Raw genomic sequence first — 17,106 nt, forward strand, 5'->3', positions numbered from 1 at the left:
TTTTTTTTTTTTTTTTTTTTTTTTTTTTTTTTTTTTTTTGTTTTTTTCTGAACTGAGTTTTAACCTTTCCGTTTCTCTGCGCCTTCTTTGACCACGGACCATGTGGTCCACAAAATATTAAAAAACGAGCCTGACAATCAGTGACGCCACTGGGTTAATGATCTCGTTTGTGAATTAGCCCTAGCCAGGAAACCAGCAAGGTTCCAATGAACATGAAGTCAGGCTACAAGGAAAGGCAGAGTCCCACGAGATAGCATTCAGCAACGGCTCAGGTGAAAGGAACAAGCCCGAGGGTGGAGGCAGTGGTGCATGTCTTTAATCCCAGCCCTTGGGAGGCAGTGATAGGTGAGTCTCTGAGTTCAAGGTCATCTTGGGCAAGGCTTGGTCTAGGATAGCCAGGGCTATGCAGAGAGACCCTGTCTCAAAAACCTAAACAAACAAACAAACAAGCAAAATTACAGTACAGCATGGAGTCCATTTTAGCTTGAACCAGGAAGTACACTTGGCAAGGAACACCAAAGACTTTGCTTTATCAGGACTCTTCACCCTTCACCTCTCTATTTTCCAGAATTTGTACAGCCTTCTTGTTGTTGTTTGTTCAGTGCTAGAGATTGGACCAAGGATCTGTGTGTGCCAGGCAAGTCTACCCCTGAGCTACACCCTGACCCTAGCATAAATGTATTGCTTTTGTGTATGTGTGTGGTATATACCTGTGACACACGTGTGCAGGTGTATGTGTGGTGTATACCTATGACATGTATGTGCAGGTGTATGTGTGTGGTATATACCTGTGACACATGTGTGCAGGTGTATGTGTGTGTGTGTGTGTGGTATATACCTGTGACATGTGTGTGCAGGTGTATGTGTGTGGTATATACCTGTGACACATGTGTGCAGGTGTATGTGTATGTGTGGTATATACCTGTGACATGTGTGTGCAGGTGTATGTGTGTGGTATATGCCTGTGACACATGTGTGCAGGTATATGTGTGTGTGTGGTATATACCTGTGACACACATGTGCAGGTGTATGTTGTGTGTGTGGTATATACCTGTGACATGTGTGTGCAGGTGTATGTGTATGGTATATACCTGTGACATGTGTGTGCAGGTGTATGTATGTGTGTGGTGTATACCTGTGACACATGTGTGCAGGTGTATGTGTGTGTGGTATATACCTGTGACATGTGTGTGCAGGTGTATGTGTGTGTGTGGTATATACCTGTGACATGTGTGTGCAGGTGTATGTGTGTGGTATATACCTGTGGCATGTGTGTGCAGGTGTATGTGTGGTATATACCTGTGACACATGTGTGCAGGTGTATGTGTGTGGTACATACCTGTGACACGTGTGCAGGTGCTCTTGCCTATGCCGGGGAGAGTCTTTATCCAGCGTGGGTTACAAATTCACATTGCCATACCTGTCTTTTGTTTTGTTTTTATTGTTTTTATTTAAGACAGAGCCTTGCTATGTAGCCCGGGTTGACCTAGAACTCATTACATAGACCAGGTTGGACTGGAACTTGTGGCATATCTCCTGCTGAGCCTCCTGGGTACTGGGATCACAGCTATGTATCCGTTCACTACACACTAGTGTAGTCCTAGAATGGAATGTTAGGTAGTAAACTTAAAAACAAACAAGCAAACAAACAACCCTGGCATCCAGATGTGGTGGTTCATACCTTTAATCCTATCACTTAGGAGGCAGAGGCAGGTAATCTTTGAGTCCAAGGCCACCCTGGTCTACAGAGCAAGTTCTGGCACAGCCTATGCCACACAGAGAAACCTTGTCTTGACAAATAAACCAACAAATAAAACTAAAACCAAAACCCCAAACTGGATGGCTCTAGGTAGGGTCCCATCTGCACTATCTGGAAAGAACAGTTATAAACCTCACCTCATAACCTAAGGGTTGTGTTGGCCCCAGTCAGTACAGCCAAAGCCTTACACATTTCGTTCCTCTCCACAGAGATCATACAGGATTCTTAAAACTTCAACCAGTCTTTCAGCAAAGCCCACTTCTCAAATCATGTAACACATCAGCCAGTTGGAAGGTTCTGATCTAAGAGTAAGATTCTGCAGCCTTTGGGAAAACTCAGGCTAATGGTAGGCCAGCTTGGGTTACACAGTATGGTCGTGGGAAAGAGAGGGGGGTGGGGAGGGAAGAGGAAAGGAGGTCAGAGAGAGTAACTGGCATTTGAGATTAATCCAATCACTGACAAGAAAAACAACAACAACAACAACATGCCCTTATAAATTAGTCTTAATTTCTTAATTTCCCTTGTCTACTATCTCCTAATTCTTCTGCCACAACTAAGTATGCCTAAGCACACCAACAATTATATTTCACACCCACACGCATCCACACACACCCCTGTAAGTGCCATAAGGCTATTCCCAGGTAAGAATGGATACACCGATCCATGGCAAAGGCTGATTTAGGTGTTGTACGTGAATGAACTCAGTTCTCATACTCACTCAATAAATGAGGAACAAGGAGTAAGCAGTTAGAGCAGAGCCCAACCAGGAAGCCTCAGAGCCAGGGTTTAATACAGGCCTTGGGCTCCACTACCCCACCTGGTTTCTTAATCTCCACTGTGGGTAGGCAGTTGAGTGTGAGCTTATGAAGGCCCAACTCTGCTGGGCGGTAAAGACAGAAACCTAGGGTAGAGCCAAATACAACCGGCCAAAAAGAAAAACAGGAAAAGGCAATGAAAATATCCCTAATGATAGGCGGCTCTACTCACAGATTGGTGCCTAACCCAACTGTCAGCACAGAGGCTTTTCAGAGACGCACAAACATTAGGCAGAGCTCAGGGCACCCCACAGAAGAGGGAAAGAAGAAAGGATTATAGGAGCCAGAGGTGTCAAGGACACCAGGAGAACACAGCCCACAGAATCAACTAAGCAGGGCTCAGAGGGGCTCACAGAACATGCATGGGTCTGTGCTAGGTTGCCAGGTTTTCTGTATCCATGCTGTGGTAGTTTAGCTTATTGTTTGTTTTTCGGTGAGACTCCTAACAGTGGAAGTGGGGGTGTCTCTGATTCTTGCCTGCTCTTGAGACCCTTGCCCTCCTACTGGGTTGGCTTGTATAGTCTTGATATGGGGGTTGTTCTTAATTTCATTGCACTTTGTTATGCTGTGTTTGGTTGATGTCCCTGGGAGGTCTGCTCTTTTCTGAAGGGAAATGCAGGTGCAGTGGATCTGGGGGAGAAGGGGAAAGGGAGAGGGGCTCGAAGGAGTGGAGGGAGTGGAGGCTGGGGTCAGGATATATTGTATGAGAAAAGGATGAATAAGTTAATTTAAAAAATAGTCTACACCATAGTTGGTAGAAGGGAAGGAAACAGCTTTCCACAAGGGTCTGAAGGCCTGGGATAGAAGGCCGTGATATTAGAATCTCACACTATTGGGTTAATTTTGTCTTCCTAAATCACAAGGATCTCCTAGTAACCTGTGGGAAATCATGAATCCAGTTATGTGGCCTTCTAAGAGAACTCTCTACATTCTCCTTCATCTTACTATCGGTGTTCTCCATCGTTCGCACTAAAACCAACATGGTGCATCTCTCCGATCCTTATCTGGACTCCTCTGTTAGTATCCACCCACTCTGAGCTATTTCAACTCCATTGTTAGAGCATTGAGATCTAGCCCTTTGAGATCTAGCCACTGGCCTCATGGGATACAGCTCCTTTGTCTTTTCATGTACTTATTTCATTGGTCTGAAGATGGGCCAATTGAGGTGGCTAATCTTGACTGTCAATCTGATTAAATAAAGATATGCCTGAGAGAGCTGCAAATCTGGCCTGTACAGCCAGACCCTACGTCAGCTAAAAGCTTCCCGTGGGTGGGGCTGGGAGAAAGGCTCCATTGATGAAGCACCCTCTGTGCAAGTGCCTGAGTCCCATGTCCAGCATCTGTATAAAACTTCCAGATGCAGGGGTGCACGCTGCAGAGGTGCGCGCTTGTAATCCAAGGCTAGAGAAGTGAGGGCAAGGGGACCCTGGGGCTTAGTTGGTGAGCTTCAGGCCAGTAAAAGAGTCTGTCTCAAAGGAGAAATGGGCTGCAGAGATGGCTCAGTGGTTCCGGAGGTCCTGAGTTCAATTCAATTCCCAGCAACCACATGGTGGCTCACAACCATCTGTAATGGGAATGGGATGCCCTCTTCTGGTGTGTCTGAAGACAGCAACAGTGTACTCACATATATGGAATAAATAAATAAATCTTTTTAAAAAAAAAAGGAGAAGGCTAGCCTTCTTGAGGATGACAGCTGAGGTTGTCCTGTGGCTTCTATCTCTCTCTTTCTCTCTTTCTCTTCTCTCTCTCTCTCTTTCTCTCTCTCTCTCACACACACACACATGACTGATACAATGTTTCAATGTTTTCTAAGTAGCTTTTTATGCTTTAAGTTATTCTATATAATTTCTTTTCCATTACTTTGTTTGCTTTACTTTGTTTCCATTTTTATCCATTTACAGAAAAGAGAGATTAACAAAATTCAGAGTAAATTCTCAAGAAAAATCATTAGTATCTGAAACACAGCCATCCTCCATCCTCCGAAGGGTTAGTGTGAGGCTTGGAAGGAAATGGCTAAGTGTCACCTAGATGAACCACCCGGGGCCTTGGAGGACCAGCTGGGAGCAAGTGTTCTCTGCTTTGTCCTTTGCTAATGTCTCTGACTGCAGTATCAGGGGTCAAACAATTTCCCAGGACCTTTGGGTCAACCAAATGTGACCATTTTCCTCTTTAACTGTGCACAGCAGCCTGCAATCAGTGTCGTATATCTGACACGGCACTGCTGAACCAGTCTTCTGAAGCAAACTATAAAGGGAATAATCACTACTTAAAGGATAGCATGGCAAAAAGGCGAACATCCCAAGGCACACTGTAAAATCTAAGTTTATGTCAAGGATATAAAACTAAAAACTAGCAACCGGTGGTTCAAGGCAAAGGTCCACCTACCATTTTTAATGAATATGAAACACTGATTAATAACATGAATAGTTTTAGTTTTAGTTTTGGTTTTTTGAGACAGTGAGACTCATACTACCCAGCCTGGCCTGGAACTTGCTATGTAGTTCAGACTGGCTTTGGACTCTCCAGCCACCTGCCTCAGTCTTTATCTGTTTGTGGGTATGTGCACATGTGAAGGTGCACACGCATGTGGGTGTGTATTATGGAGGCCAGAGATTGACACTGGGTGTCTCCTTAGATCACTGTCCATCTTTTTTTTTTAAAAAACAAGGTCTCTCTCTCTCTCTCTCTCTCTCTCTCTCTCTCTGAACCTGGAGCCCATTGATCCCGCTAGCTGGCCAACAAATTTCAGGCATCTGCTTATCTTGGCCCCTAGTGCTGAATTTACAGATATGCATCCCTGAATCTAGATATTAAACAAGTGTCAGAGAGCAGGCCTTAAGGATTGCATGGCAAGCAATCTCCTCAGCTAGGAGCATCTCTTCAGCTCTGCCCTTCTAAATATCGTCCCCAACAGAGATTACACGTGACCCAGCCCGTGTTTCCAGCAAACCCACACTGCTTCCAAGACCGTGTAAAACACCAGTCCAGCCTGAACCAGGGAACTTGGTGATCTGACAGTCCAGACTAAGATTTTCCTTCTGTTGTGTAATAGTTTCCTCCCAGATAGAAACATTCCTTCCTGCAGGAAAGCAAAGGACTCAAAACACCTGCAGGAAGTCCCTGAAACTGACCAGAATTACTAGAGGTCCCTCCCAGCCACAGTAACAAATAAAAAAAGCTGAGAGTCCCCCTTAGAGGGAAGAAAGCTGAACTATAAAGACAGTGAGAAAAAAAAAAAAGTACAAAGAAGAAGATGAGAGGAAGCAAGTTGCCTGAAAGAAGCAGAAACCAGGAGAGCCTCTTAGAAGAGGTTTAGACCTAGAAAGGACACTCCAACCTGTTGAGCTGCCTCCAGGCTGTGCAGTGAGCTCACCCATGCTGGGGTGGGCCTTGGTGATGCATCTGTCTTTGGGTCATTTCTGCTTCTGTAAGTGACCATTCACTGATACTCCCCCATAAGTAGCCCGAATAAAATTAGTTTACCAAGTGGGACGTTGATGGGCTCTTTACTTTGGTCTGTTGTGGGATCCCTCTGGGTGAGTAGACAAGTATGTGTCCCCACAAAAAGGTTTGTTGCACAGCAGCTGTATGTAGTCAGGAAATAAACCCACAGCGGATCATGTACTCACTTCAAATGGCTTTTCTGATTTCTCTTTGAATTTTCCAAGCTCTTCCTTCAGCCTCTCATTTTCATGAGTCAGGGCCTTAAGGCGCTCCTTAACCTCTTTGCTTTGCATCTCAAACAACAGGCGCTCTTCCTTCTGCTTCTCTGTCCAGGCGGACAGCTCCTCAAATCGCCCTTTCATAGCTTGATTATTTAGCTTCATGGCTTCTGTTTGGGGTTCAGAGAGAGGGAGTCACCCACCAGGGAATGGATGGAATCTCATGAATCAGCCCCCCCCCCCCCGCCCCCGGCCATTTCAATACCCTGGGTCTCTGGATCTAAACATGCCTGGGTGGCCTGGGATGGGTATGTCAGCATAAATAAATAAATAAATAAATAAATAAATAAATAAATAAAAGACCATAGTGATGTGAGCAGAGTTTGCTAAAAAAACTAGAACAGTGCTGCTAGTCCTTAGATGTCATGAGAAAGACCAGGCATGGTGGCTCATGACTACTCCCAACACTAGGGAGGCAAGAGGTAGGAAATGAGTTCGTGGTCAGTCTCTGCTACATAATGAGCTACAGGCCATGTGGGTCTATATGAGACAGTGTCTCAAAACAACAAAACCTCCCAAATAAAAACCAATTGAGATATAAAGTCCTGTTAATGACTAGAAATCTAAGAGACTGAGGGAGGTCCTATCATTCATTGATTACAAAGTTTAATGATTAGCCATGCCTTGAGATGGCAGAATATAACCCCTCCCCTGAAAGAAAGTTTCACTATGTCTGAAGTCTAGGAGGGTCTTGAATTTGCTATGTAGCACATGGTAGCACTGAACTTAGAATGCCCCTGCTACTTGGAATCTGTTTTGGAGCTAGGATACAGCCCTGCACCATCAAGTCTACCTCCTCAGAATGCTTTCTACAGTAGGTCCTCTAGACTTCCTTTTTAAAAAAAAAGATTTATTTATTTATTTTATGTACATGAGTACACTGTAGCTGTACAGATGGTTGTGAGCCATCGTGTGGTTCCTGGGAATTGAACTCAGGGCCTCTGCTCACTCTGGGGTCCTGCTTGCTCTGGGGCCCCGTTCATTCAGGCCCAAAGATTTTATTTATTGTTATATGTGAGTACACTGTAGCTATCTTCAGACACACCAGAAGAGGATGGTTGTGAGCCACCATGTGGTTGAACTCCTGGGATTTGAACTCAGGAACTTCGGAAGAGCAGTCTGTGCTCTTAACCACTGAGCCATTTCTTCAACCCTCTATGGTTCCTTTTAAACAGGGGTAAATGTCATTTTCCTATTTCCTAAGATGAAATACTTTTTTTTTTTTTTTTTGGTATGGTGATAAGGATCCATTTTAGATCCTTGCAGATGGATGTTAGGCATGCTCTCTATTATTGACCTTAGCCCCTAAACAGAGTACTTTTAGTCTGATCTGTAACAGACGTAAACAACAAGCCCCCTAAGCCCTGCCCAAAGTATTGCTGTGCTGTTTTTCCCTCTAGGGAAACAAGCTGAGAAAGGCCCTCACTGACAAGGCCTTCAGAAGAGATTGTGTTTCCTGAGTGGAGAGTCCAGATGGACAGTCCAGCTCACCTTTCAGCTGGTGGTTCTCAACCAGGAGTTCCTTCATTTGCTGCAGCAGCTCTTCAGGGGTGAATGTGTCCAGGCTGGGGTGAACCATATTGGAGGGTCCATTTCCTGGGGTCTCACAAGGGCTGTCCCCCTTCTCAGTCAGGCAGCTCAGAGGTTGATGGGACATGGTAACAGGTCCTACGGAAAAGCCATAAGCTAAAAAATATAGCTGTCGCTGGTCTACCCCAGGCCTCTGAAAGGCCCACAATTCTACTAAGAATGAGAGGCAGTAAATCCCAGGGTTGCTGGCTTTCCCTCAGGTTGCACTGGAGCGATGTTCCCTTTAAACATCCAGTTAACGCTGCCCAGCTTCACCAGACCTTGCAAGGAAGGGGTGGACCCAGAGAGGAGGTGGGAAGTACCGACTGCTATAATGAGAGAGAACATCAGCAGCCTTGGTGAAGCGTCACTACTAGATAACCTGAAATCTCTAAGTCCAAATAGCCTTCTTCTGAGGGAATTGTATTGCTTGGAAATTAGAACTCAATAAAGCTACTAAAATATCCATAGTTTATACCTACTGAAAGCTATTAGACCCTGCATATTTTGTATTTATTAAGAGCTATTAAGATCTCCATAGTTTATCTTCGATGAAAAAGGAATGGTTGGTGATGTTTATTTTTGGCCATCCTTAGGCACAGTATTGTGAAAACACGTGTCGTGCAGACATGCCCCTGCCTACCCTGGATCACTGCATGAGGAAGCAGGTGCAGCAGCTTGCCCAAGGCCAGCAGCAGCATACAGCAAGGCTGATCTGCAGACACCATCTTCTAATACACAAAAGGTGTGAGTGAAGCTGTATTTTTATTGAGGCTTTGATATGGTATTCATTGGTGTATACACAAAAGACACTACAGCAGCTTGTTACCTACTGCATATCCTGAAAACACTTCTACTGATATGGCTTTATTTCACAGACATGCCAATGAGAACACAGAAATAAGAATAAATGCCAATCCCACTTCTTTATCACCTAGCACCCAAGCAAACATAGGCAAACAAATTTTAATCTTTACACGTCATGAAAACGATAGATATTCCCATCAGGAATGGCCTTATTCTACAAAGGCAAATTACTGAAGTCCAGAGAGATGACTTAAAAAACATTATTTCTTGGGCCTAGCGAGATGACTCAGTATTTTAAAGCACTCACTCCTCTTTGGCTCCTAGCACCCATGTCAGATGGCTCAAAACTGCCCGTTACCAGCTGCAGGGGATTGGATGTCCTCTTCTGGCCTCCACAGACACACATATACACATGGCATAAACTCACACGGACGCAGACACATAAATCTTTTTTTTTTAAACTTTATCTCTAATAACTATAATTTAAAACAAATCTATGTAACAAATGGTGCTTGCCCCACAACTGTAATGAACTGGTGCTAACTAGTGTCAAAAAAGGCAGGTGGCTTCTTCCTGGGACATGGGTGGCGAGCTCTCCCACTCTCAACAGGAATTGAATTTAGAACATCAGGCATGCTAGTTAAATGCTCCACAACTGAGCCCCAGCCCTGGTCCCCAATCTCATTTCTAACTGGGGAGAAGGCGTTGCTCTCAGACTGCTAGCAGTTCACGATTAAGTGCTTCATGGTTCCATTGTGTTGTAGTCTATTATGGACCCAGTCCCTGTTCTGGAAGGAGGATAAGCATCCTTCCTGCCACACAACCACAATATAACATAAGTGTGCAGGCTTCATGCCCACATATGAAAATAAGACCAGATGCACAGAACGAGAGCTGCTTTCTATGCCTACAGGAGGCGCGATCCTGGGCTCTCTGCGGGTTCTCTAAAGTCAAGCAAGAGTCTGGTGCACTGCTTCTAGACTGAAGAACTTGCAGGTGAATCAAGTGTTACTTAAAGCACCTGGCTAGAAGAAAAGCATCCCAAGAAGCACATAGGAGCATGGTAACGTCAGAGGGAAACACCGACCAGGCATTGCTCACTTGTGCGCCTTGTGTGGATATAGGTTTTACCCAACTGAACTGATTTAAGATGCCATCCCTACACCCTTTCTGGGTAAAGCAGTGTTTCTGACTTTCTATAACATTCACTTTTGCAGCTAAGTATGAACATGCACACTTATTCATTGCCTTAGGAGGCTGGGGCAGGAGGACCACAAGTCTCAGACCATTGCTGGCTACATGTTGTAAACCTGCCCCTGCAAAATCAATGAAGGGAACTGAGGAGATGGTCCAGGGGCTCGAGTGCCCACTGTGCAAGCACAAGGACTGGGGTTTGGATCCCCAGAACCATAAAAAGCCAGGAAGGCATGTTGACTTCTTGTAATCACAGCGTTTGGGAGGCAGAGATGGGATCCTGGGGTAAGCTGGACAGCTACAGTAGTTGGAATTTGTGAGTTCCAGGTACAGTGAATAGATCCTGCCTCAATAAATAAAGTAGACAGCAATCAAGGAAGATGCCTGATGTCAACTTCAGACGTGCACCTAGACATGTATGCCTACACCTAGACATGTATGCCTACATATGCATATACATAAATATAGAAAAAAATCATTAAAAATTTTATTTTTGTACATAATGATATTGGTGACTAGATTTCATAAAAATGGATTCTTTTGAGCAATAGTAAAATTTCCTGAAGTATTTAATCTGAAAAAGCTATAAAACATTTGACAGATTTGTATGTTGGGAAGCAGATGCCAGGGACAGAACCCAGGGACTTATAAATACCAGCAAGTGCTCTAGTGAGCTATACCTACACTCAACATTGTATTTTGATTTTGTTTTTATCTTTGCTTTCATTCTATAGCCCAAGTTATCCTAGAACTCATTATGTAGTGCCAATTGCCCTTGAACTCATGGTGATCCTCCTGCCTCCACATACTGACTGCTGACTGAGATTAAAAGATAAGCCATTATGCCCATCTCAACAGATTTTAAAAATGTAATAGACATCTAGAAAATGTGTTTCGTTCTATCTTATATTCATAAACTAATGTCTCTCAATTTCTATTTTTTTTTTTTGAGACAGAGACTAGCTATGTAGCCCAGGCTAGCCTCAAATTGGTAAACTTCCTGCCTTAGCCTCCTAAGTGCTGGGATAACAGGCATGCCACCACACTTAGGTCCAGCAACAAATTATCTCTTTATGGTTTTATCAAAAGAAAGGGAGGAAGGGAGGGGGAGGAACAGAGCCCAGAAGGACGAAGGAGCAAAGGGAGAAGGAAGGCTCCAGGAATGGGGAGGGAGACTGCTTAGCTGTCTCTGCCCCTTGACCTCCCATCTGCACCTCCCTCAGCCTACAGACTCAGCCACAATAACGCTGGCCATACTCCTAACAGTTCCAGCAATCCTTGTATACCTGCTGCAGGCTGCTCAGATTCTACAAGGACACACAAAACAAAACAAAACAAAACCAGGGCTGTAGACAGTAGAAGGTGATCCTCCTGCCTCCACATGCTGACTGCTGACTAAGATTAAAAGATCTAGGTGAGACAATAGAAGAACAGCCCAGTGTGTGGCCTTGGGAGGTACCTGACTTCCACGGGCTATTTACTGACTCCTCACAGTTCTCAGCTCAATGACTTTTAAAGCATATGCTTAAGCTTCTAGAAAGATCACAGTTCCATGTCCCCGCTTCAACACTCAGTATTCCTCACGCCACCCGCGTCTGTCAGCCCTGCCATCACCCTGATCATTCTTACAAATACATACTCACTTAGTCACAGTGCTGTCAAATGGTGTTAGGAAAATGAATACCATAATTCAAATGTCATGGTGATTAAGAAGTCAGCATATACAGCAAATGTGAACATTCAAATACTACCACCATTTTACTAAAAGCAGTTTCTAGTAATAGTGGAAGTCTCAAAGGACTTTTCAGGATTTTTGAGTGCTCTAAAGGATAACAATATGAAATATCTACTGGTAGACTGTAATAGCAGAATGCTTAAATCTCTAAAGTCTCTAAACACTTTATCTATCTATCTATCTATCTATCTATAGGTACATACACTATTGTCTGCATGTATATGTGTGTCTATGAGAGAGACAGAGAGAGAGAATGCGCATGCATGCATGCACACGCGCGCGCCCGTACACACACACACATACACACCTGCACATGAGCAATCACAAGCATCATGCCTGCAGTCTATGTGGAGTTCTGATGACAGCCTTTCTCTCTCCTTCCACCATCTGGGTTCCAAGGACAGAAATCAGATCATCAAGCTGAGCAGCAAAAGTCTTAACTTGTTAAACCACCTTACTGGTGCCTGAATGTCTGAGTCATTAAGTTCCCCTTGAACTACATTAAACGGAGCAAACAGAGAGATACATATTTATATCTATATATCCCCAGAGCTTATAACTGGAAAGGGGTATTTATTGCAAGGGTCCCCCTAACAACAGTTCCTCATGAAAATCCAACTGATCTGGGTACGAAGTACCATTTCTAGGCAAACATATTTAGTAAGAAGGGGAAGGTGGTACACGCCTATAACCCAGTACTTGGCAAGCTGAGGCAGGAGGACAGCCTTGAGTTTGAGGATAACTTGGGATACATGGTAAGTTCCAGAGCATTGAAGTATACCACTGAAGTATAAGACCATTGAAGTATAAGGCGAGAGAGAGAGACAGACAGACAGACAGACAGACAGACAGAGAGTGTTAGAATGAGATTATCAAGCCAAAAAATTTTAGGCCTGTGTGACCATGCAAGCCTATAATCCCTGCTCTAGGTAGGAAAGCTAGGGTTGCCAGGAGTTCTAGGCCAGCCTGGGGGATACAGCTAACCCAGATTTAGAGTAAACAAACAGAAGATACTTAACAATGGAAGGCAGGATTTGTCAAGATTTCACTAACAAGAAAGACCTAGAACTAGTACCACACAAAGTCAGAAGCCAAAGCTCCAGGTTTTCTTCCCTAGATCTGCTCCCAGAGCCCCTGACCATGTACACCCGTATGTACTCAGGGGTCAAGTAATTAATGACCTGACCTTACAGACATGGGCATAATCTCATTCCTGAGTTGGCCTTAATCCACTCTGACTTCTTATTCACTATAAGAATGTCTGTGTGGTTTCCGGGACACGAGGTTGCATAGAGTAGGCTTAAATGCTTGAGTGATGGGCCACATGAGTCAAGTCCCGCCCCCACTCTCCCCCAGCAGGCACTGTCTCTTCCACTACAGGATGGCTCTGACAGCCAGAAGGCTGTCTGCCTAGCACTGTCTGTCTTAAGCCAACTTCCATCCACTGGACGACGCTGGATGCAAAATGAGCTCAGTCCTTTTTCCCTGATGTAAATGAGTTTTCAGATTTGCAGATGAAATATTACCAGGCTCAATCCTTGCATAGACCAATTAATTTTTTTCTTTTTTAATAGTTATTTTTATTTGTATGAAGGTATGTGTGTTCCCATGTGGGTATGTGAATGTAAATGCAGGTACCCTCAGGTGCCAGAGGCATTAGATTCCCTGGAGCTGAGGCTGCCTGAAGTGGGTACTGGGAACAACAAAACTTAGGTCCTCTGAAGAGCAGAAAGTGTTCTTTTACTGCTGAGCAATCTCATCAGTCCTGGTACATTAGTTTTAAACAATGAAAACCTGTTTCCTAAAGAGAACCGATAGCTGGCTATGGTAAACTGTAGTTTCCATTCACAAAAGGGCTAAAGGAGGCTAGGAAGATGGCTTGCAGGTAAAGGCACTTGAAGTCAAACCTGACCACCTCAGTTTGATGCCTGGGATCCACATGTCAGAAGGACAGAGCTGACTCTCACACGCTGTCCTGAGTCTTCCTCGTAGGTGCCAGGGTATGGTGCATCCACACCCATACTGACAGAATAAGCATATAAATGTAATTAATGGGAGGTTGGGTAGAGTCTGTGACCAGATGACCAAACGCATTGTCTGCTTGGAAAAGAAAGGTGGGAGGCATACACATCTTACTGCTGGAGTAAAAGAAACCTCACTGTTGCTTACTAGGAATGCTACTAGTGAGGCTATGCCATGCCATACATGGAAAATACAGACTTAACCTAGTTTTGAAGGCAGGAGCATGGAAGTAAGGCTTCCTTCTTTCCATCCCCTGTCTCCCAAATCTAAAGTCTGGTCACTTCTTCCTTCAAAGGGGTCCATCTCCCTCCATTCCTAAAGGCTGAAGCTCAGGCTTTTATTTGTCCTATGATTGGCAATGTTCACCTCTCGCCTATTTTGTCTACAGCTCTGTCCCCAGTATTGCGACACACACAAGAAAACAAATTGCCAGGTCCTTGTTGAGTGAGTTTTAGGCATTCCTCACTCTCCATTTCGAGCCCACTGCTGTAGAGGTTTATGACAGGAACATATTTGTATTTATTTTCAGGTTCTAGGCTTACTTATCGATACACATCAATGGCACCTACTATCACAAAGCCACAAATACCACATCAAAGGGCTCACAGTCCCATGCACTCTTCACCTCTGTGTCCTTGCCTCTTCAGTGCCCTCTGTCTGGGCGCGGTCTGGCTCATGCCCATGGGAGAATTTCCAAGTCCATCTCAGGGACGACATTTTGTGGAGAAGCCATGCTTTTGAGCGCCTAAGAACCATTTGTATTTCCAGTGCCTCAGCTCTCCTAGTAATTACTGCCAGTCTTCTACCATCTACTTTCTCTCTGTCTTTTTCTTACTAGAGACTGGCACACAGCAGCCTCTGGGTTAATGTTGAAATGACAAACACAACTTACTGAGGTCTCTTTAACGCCTGTAAAACGCTCTCTACTGTGCGAGCACAAACTGCACATATTAGGACTGTTATGAGTTTCCTGCGGTTCTATGATGTTCACATCCAGATTCTTGAAGGCATCGTTTAAAACTTATTTTTAAAATCAGGTTCTGGGCTTACTTAGCCATAGATATCAATGTCAATGTTTTTCTCTACCACGGCAAAGAATCTGGATATATCTATATCTATATTCTATTATTTTCTTATCATACACATGCCAAATCAGAAGCAAGAAAAGCTTTAATAAATTTAATTAAGAAAAATAGATTTTGGAAGGCATTGTGGGACACACCTTTGATCTCAGCACTTGAGGGGAAGAAGCAAAGTAGATCTCTGTGAGTTCAAGGTCAGCTTGGTCTATGAAATGAGTTTCAGACCAACCAGGTAGACATAGTGAGACCCCTTCTCAAAATCAAAACAAAACAGATTTTACAGGTCAGAGAGATGACTTGGTGGGTAAAGGCTCTTCCTGCCAAATCTGATATCCTGAGTTGAACCCATGGATCTCTCAAAGACTTCCCCTGTGGTCCCTGTGGCACGTGCATACAAGCACCAACACCCTCTCACATAAACACACAGAAATAATAAATATAATAAAATTTAAAGGGCTTAATTTCTTTTCTTTTGGATTTTGATTTTACAGAAAATCCAAAGAATTCATCAACATGCTAAGGCTCTATAACAAAACTACAGGCAAGCAGATTGCAGATTTTGGGATGAGTAAGTACAGTTCATGGCCAAAAAAAAGTATAGGCTACTTAAATTCGGGAGCTCAATAATAATCAGGAGGAAAGTCATACCAACTCCTTTCAAGACTGAGGTGAGACTGAATCTCTCTCTCTCTCTCTCTCTCTCTCTCTCTCTCGATCTCACACTCGCTCTTTCTCTCCTACCCCACACAATTTACAGGCCGGTTGTAAAAACTGTAGCTACTTTCATGGTGTTACACACTATATAAAGTACTGCTCAAACCAGCTCACTATAAACAGATCAAATACACTCGCGATCCACAGTGAAACTTCCCTCGTCCAATCAAGTCCAAGGCAGTCTCTGGCAGTGGCCTCTGCTCTGTCCAGATCTACCCCATTATCAGCCTTGGGGCGATAGGCTCCTAACTTCTCTCCTTAAGTCAAAAGAGCAAAGTGGCTGCTTTGGGTCAAAGGGCAGCTTTGGATTCAGTTCTGAAAGCGCAAGTGACCCAATACTGCCTGCCTTATGTGATTTTCTTGAGGTTCTCCATAAGATTTGCCATTTCAACCTTAAATACTTCAGGCATACATTCCTACACAGGAGTCCTGACCCTGCAGGCCAGATCAGGTGCTGGGTTTCATTTCCCTCTGAGGCTTGATTACTGCCTCCAATTTACACATTGCCCGTGGTAAAAACAACTCCTTCAAACTTCTCAGCTTTTTAAAATTCATTCTTATTATCTCACATTCCCCCCTCCACCCGCCCCCGTCTCTTTCTGTGACCCCCCACTCCCCACCCCCATGAGTGTATATACATGCATGGATATAGCACACTCTCCCAGATAGACCCAATAGTTAATGTACCCTTCTGTAAGCCTGTCACTTTGGCAAGGGGTCTCTCTATTCCTCACTGTTCCTGGGCGACCTCATTCAAACTACCTTCATTCCTTGCGACGGTACCTTAATCACTTCCTCCTTAAAATGAACTGACTGCTTGCTCAATCACTCTCAACCTGGGACGTCACCTTCAAACCACCTCGATGACTTGAACTGGAAGTCACCTGCGGCAGCCGAGACTGTTATACTATCCCGGTGAAAGAGGGGTGTCCTCTGGGGTGGCCGTCACTCCCCACCCCCACCTCCATCCCCGCTGCCCTGTCACTCTAGGTCAGGGTCTGCCTGGGCCTCGGAAGCCTTCTTAGGACAGCCGTCCTACAGGAGGGCCGCCCCAGCTTCGTCACCCTTCCCGCGGCAGGCTCCGGAAGACCGCGACAGCGAGAACCGCTGCCAGGATGGAGTGGAGTCCTCTGGGGAGAGTCGCCGCGCTCAGTCAGCGCCCGCCACCCCCCGGCCCGGCTCACCGGCCACAGGGATCCTCTCCTCTTAGGTCACTGCTTCGTTGGTATTTTGTCCCAAAGCTCTGGATGCCGACGCCCGCCAGGGACCAGCCGGGGGGCGGCGACCGGGCAGCTGGACGGTGACGCGCGGCCTCGCGACCCGCCAGGCGCCGCTCAGCTGACCGCAGCGCCCGCTCCCGCCCTAGCCAAGAAATTTCCCAGACCACGCCCACTCAGCCACGCCCCTGAAACCACGCCCAACGCCCCGCCCCGCCCCGCTGTAGCTCTTCCTGAGCCCCGGGGTCGGTCTCCGCGGTTCATTAGGGATGGAGCCTCTTTTGGAGGCTTTAATTAAAAACCAAAGAAGAAAAGAAAGAAAGACAATGCAAAATGTGTTTGAGTTCTTGTTCTCCCAGATCCATTAACATATAGCTGCATCAGATGATCCAGGCAGGTGAGATTGAGGGATTGATTCGGATTACACTCAGAAAGCAGTCTTAACTGTGTCCGTGTTTTACCATACCGGA

The 17,106-nt window shown here is 45.0% G+C and overlaps 1 protein-coding gene across 3 annotated transcripts in view; it reads right to left on the bottom strand.

The window, feature by feature from the left end:
- Window positions 1-16,768, bottom strand: part of Optn (optineurin) — a 43,848-nt gene extending 27,080 nt beyond the window's left edge. The window contains exons 1-4 of one of the 3 annotated variants that reach the window (XM_021156007.2): window positions 16,604-16,768; window positions 11,909-11,988; window positions 7,788-7,964; window positions 6,204-6,406 (exon numbers count right to left, since the gene is read on the bottom strand). In XM_021156007.2, the coding sequence (XP_021011666.1) occupies window positions 6,204-6,406; window positions 7,788-7,953 (369 nt within the window). In that variant the 5' untranslated portion in view covers window positions 7,954-7,964; window positions 11,909-11,988; window positions 16,604-16,768. Of the gene's footprint in view, window positions 1-6,203; window positions 6,407-7,787; window positions 7,965-11,908; window positions 11,989-16,202; window positions 16,324-16,603 lie in introns of those variants that run through there. The other 2 variants (XM_021156006.2, XM_029473608.1) reach the window with 2 other exon arrangements.
- Between the last annotated feature and the right edge of the window lie 338 nt (window positions 16,769-17,106).

Source organism: Mus caroli, chromosome 2 (assembly GCF_900094665.2).
Source record: "Mus caroli chromosome 2, CAROLI_EIJ_v1.1, whole genome shotgun sequence".
In the NCBI taxonomy this organism is placed as follows: Eukaryota; Metazoa; Chordata; class Mammalia; order Rodentia; family Muridae; genus Mus; species Mus caroli.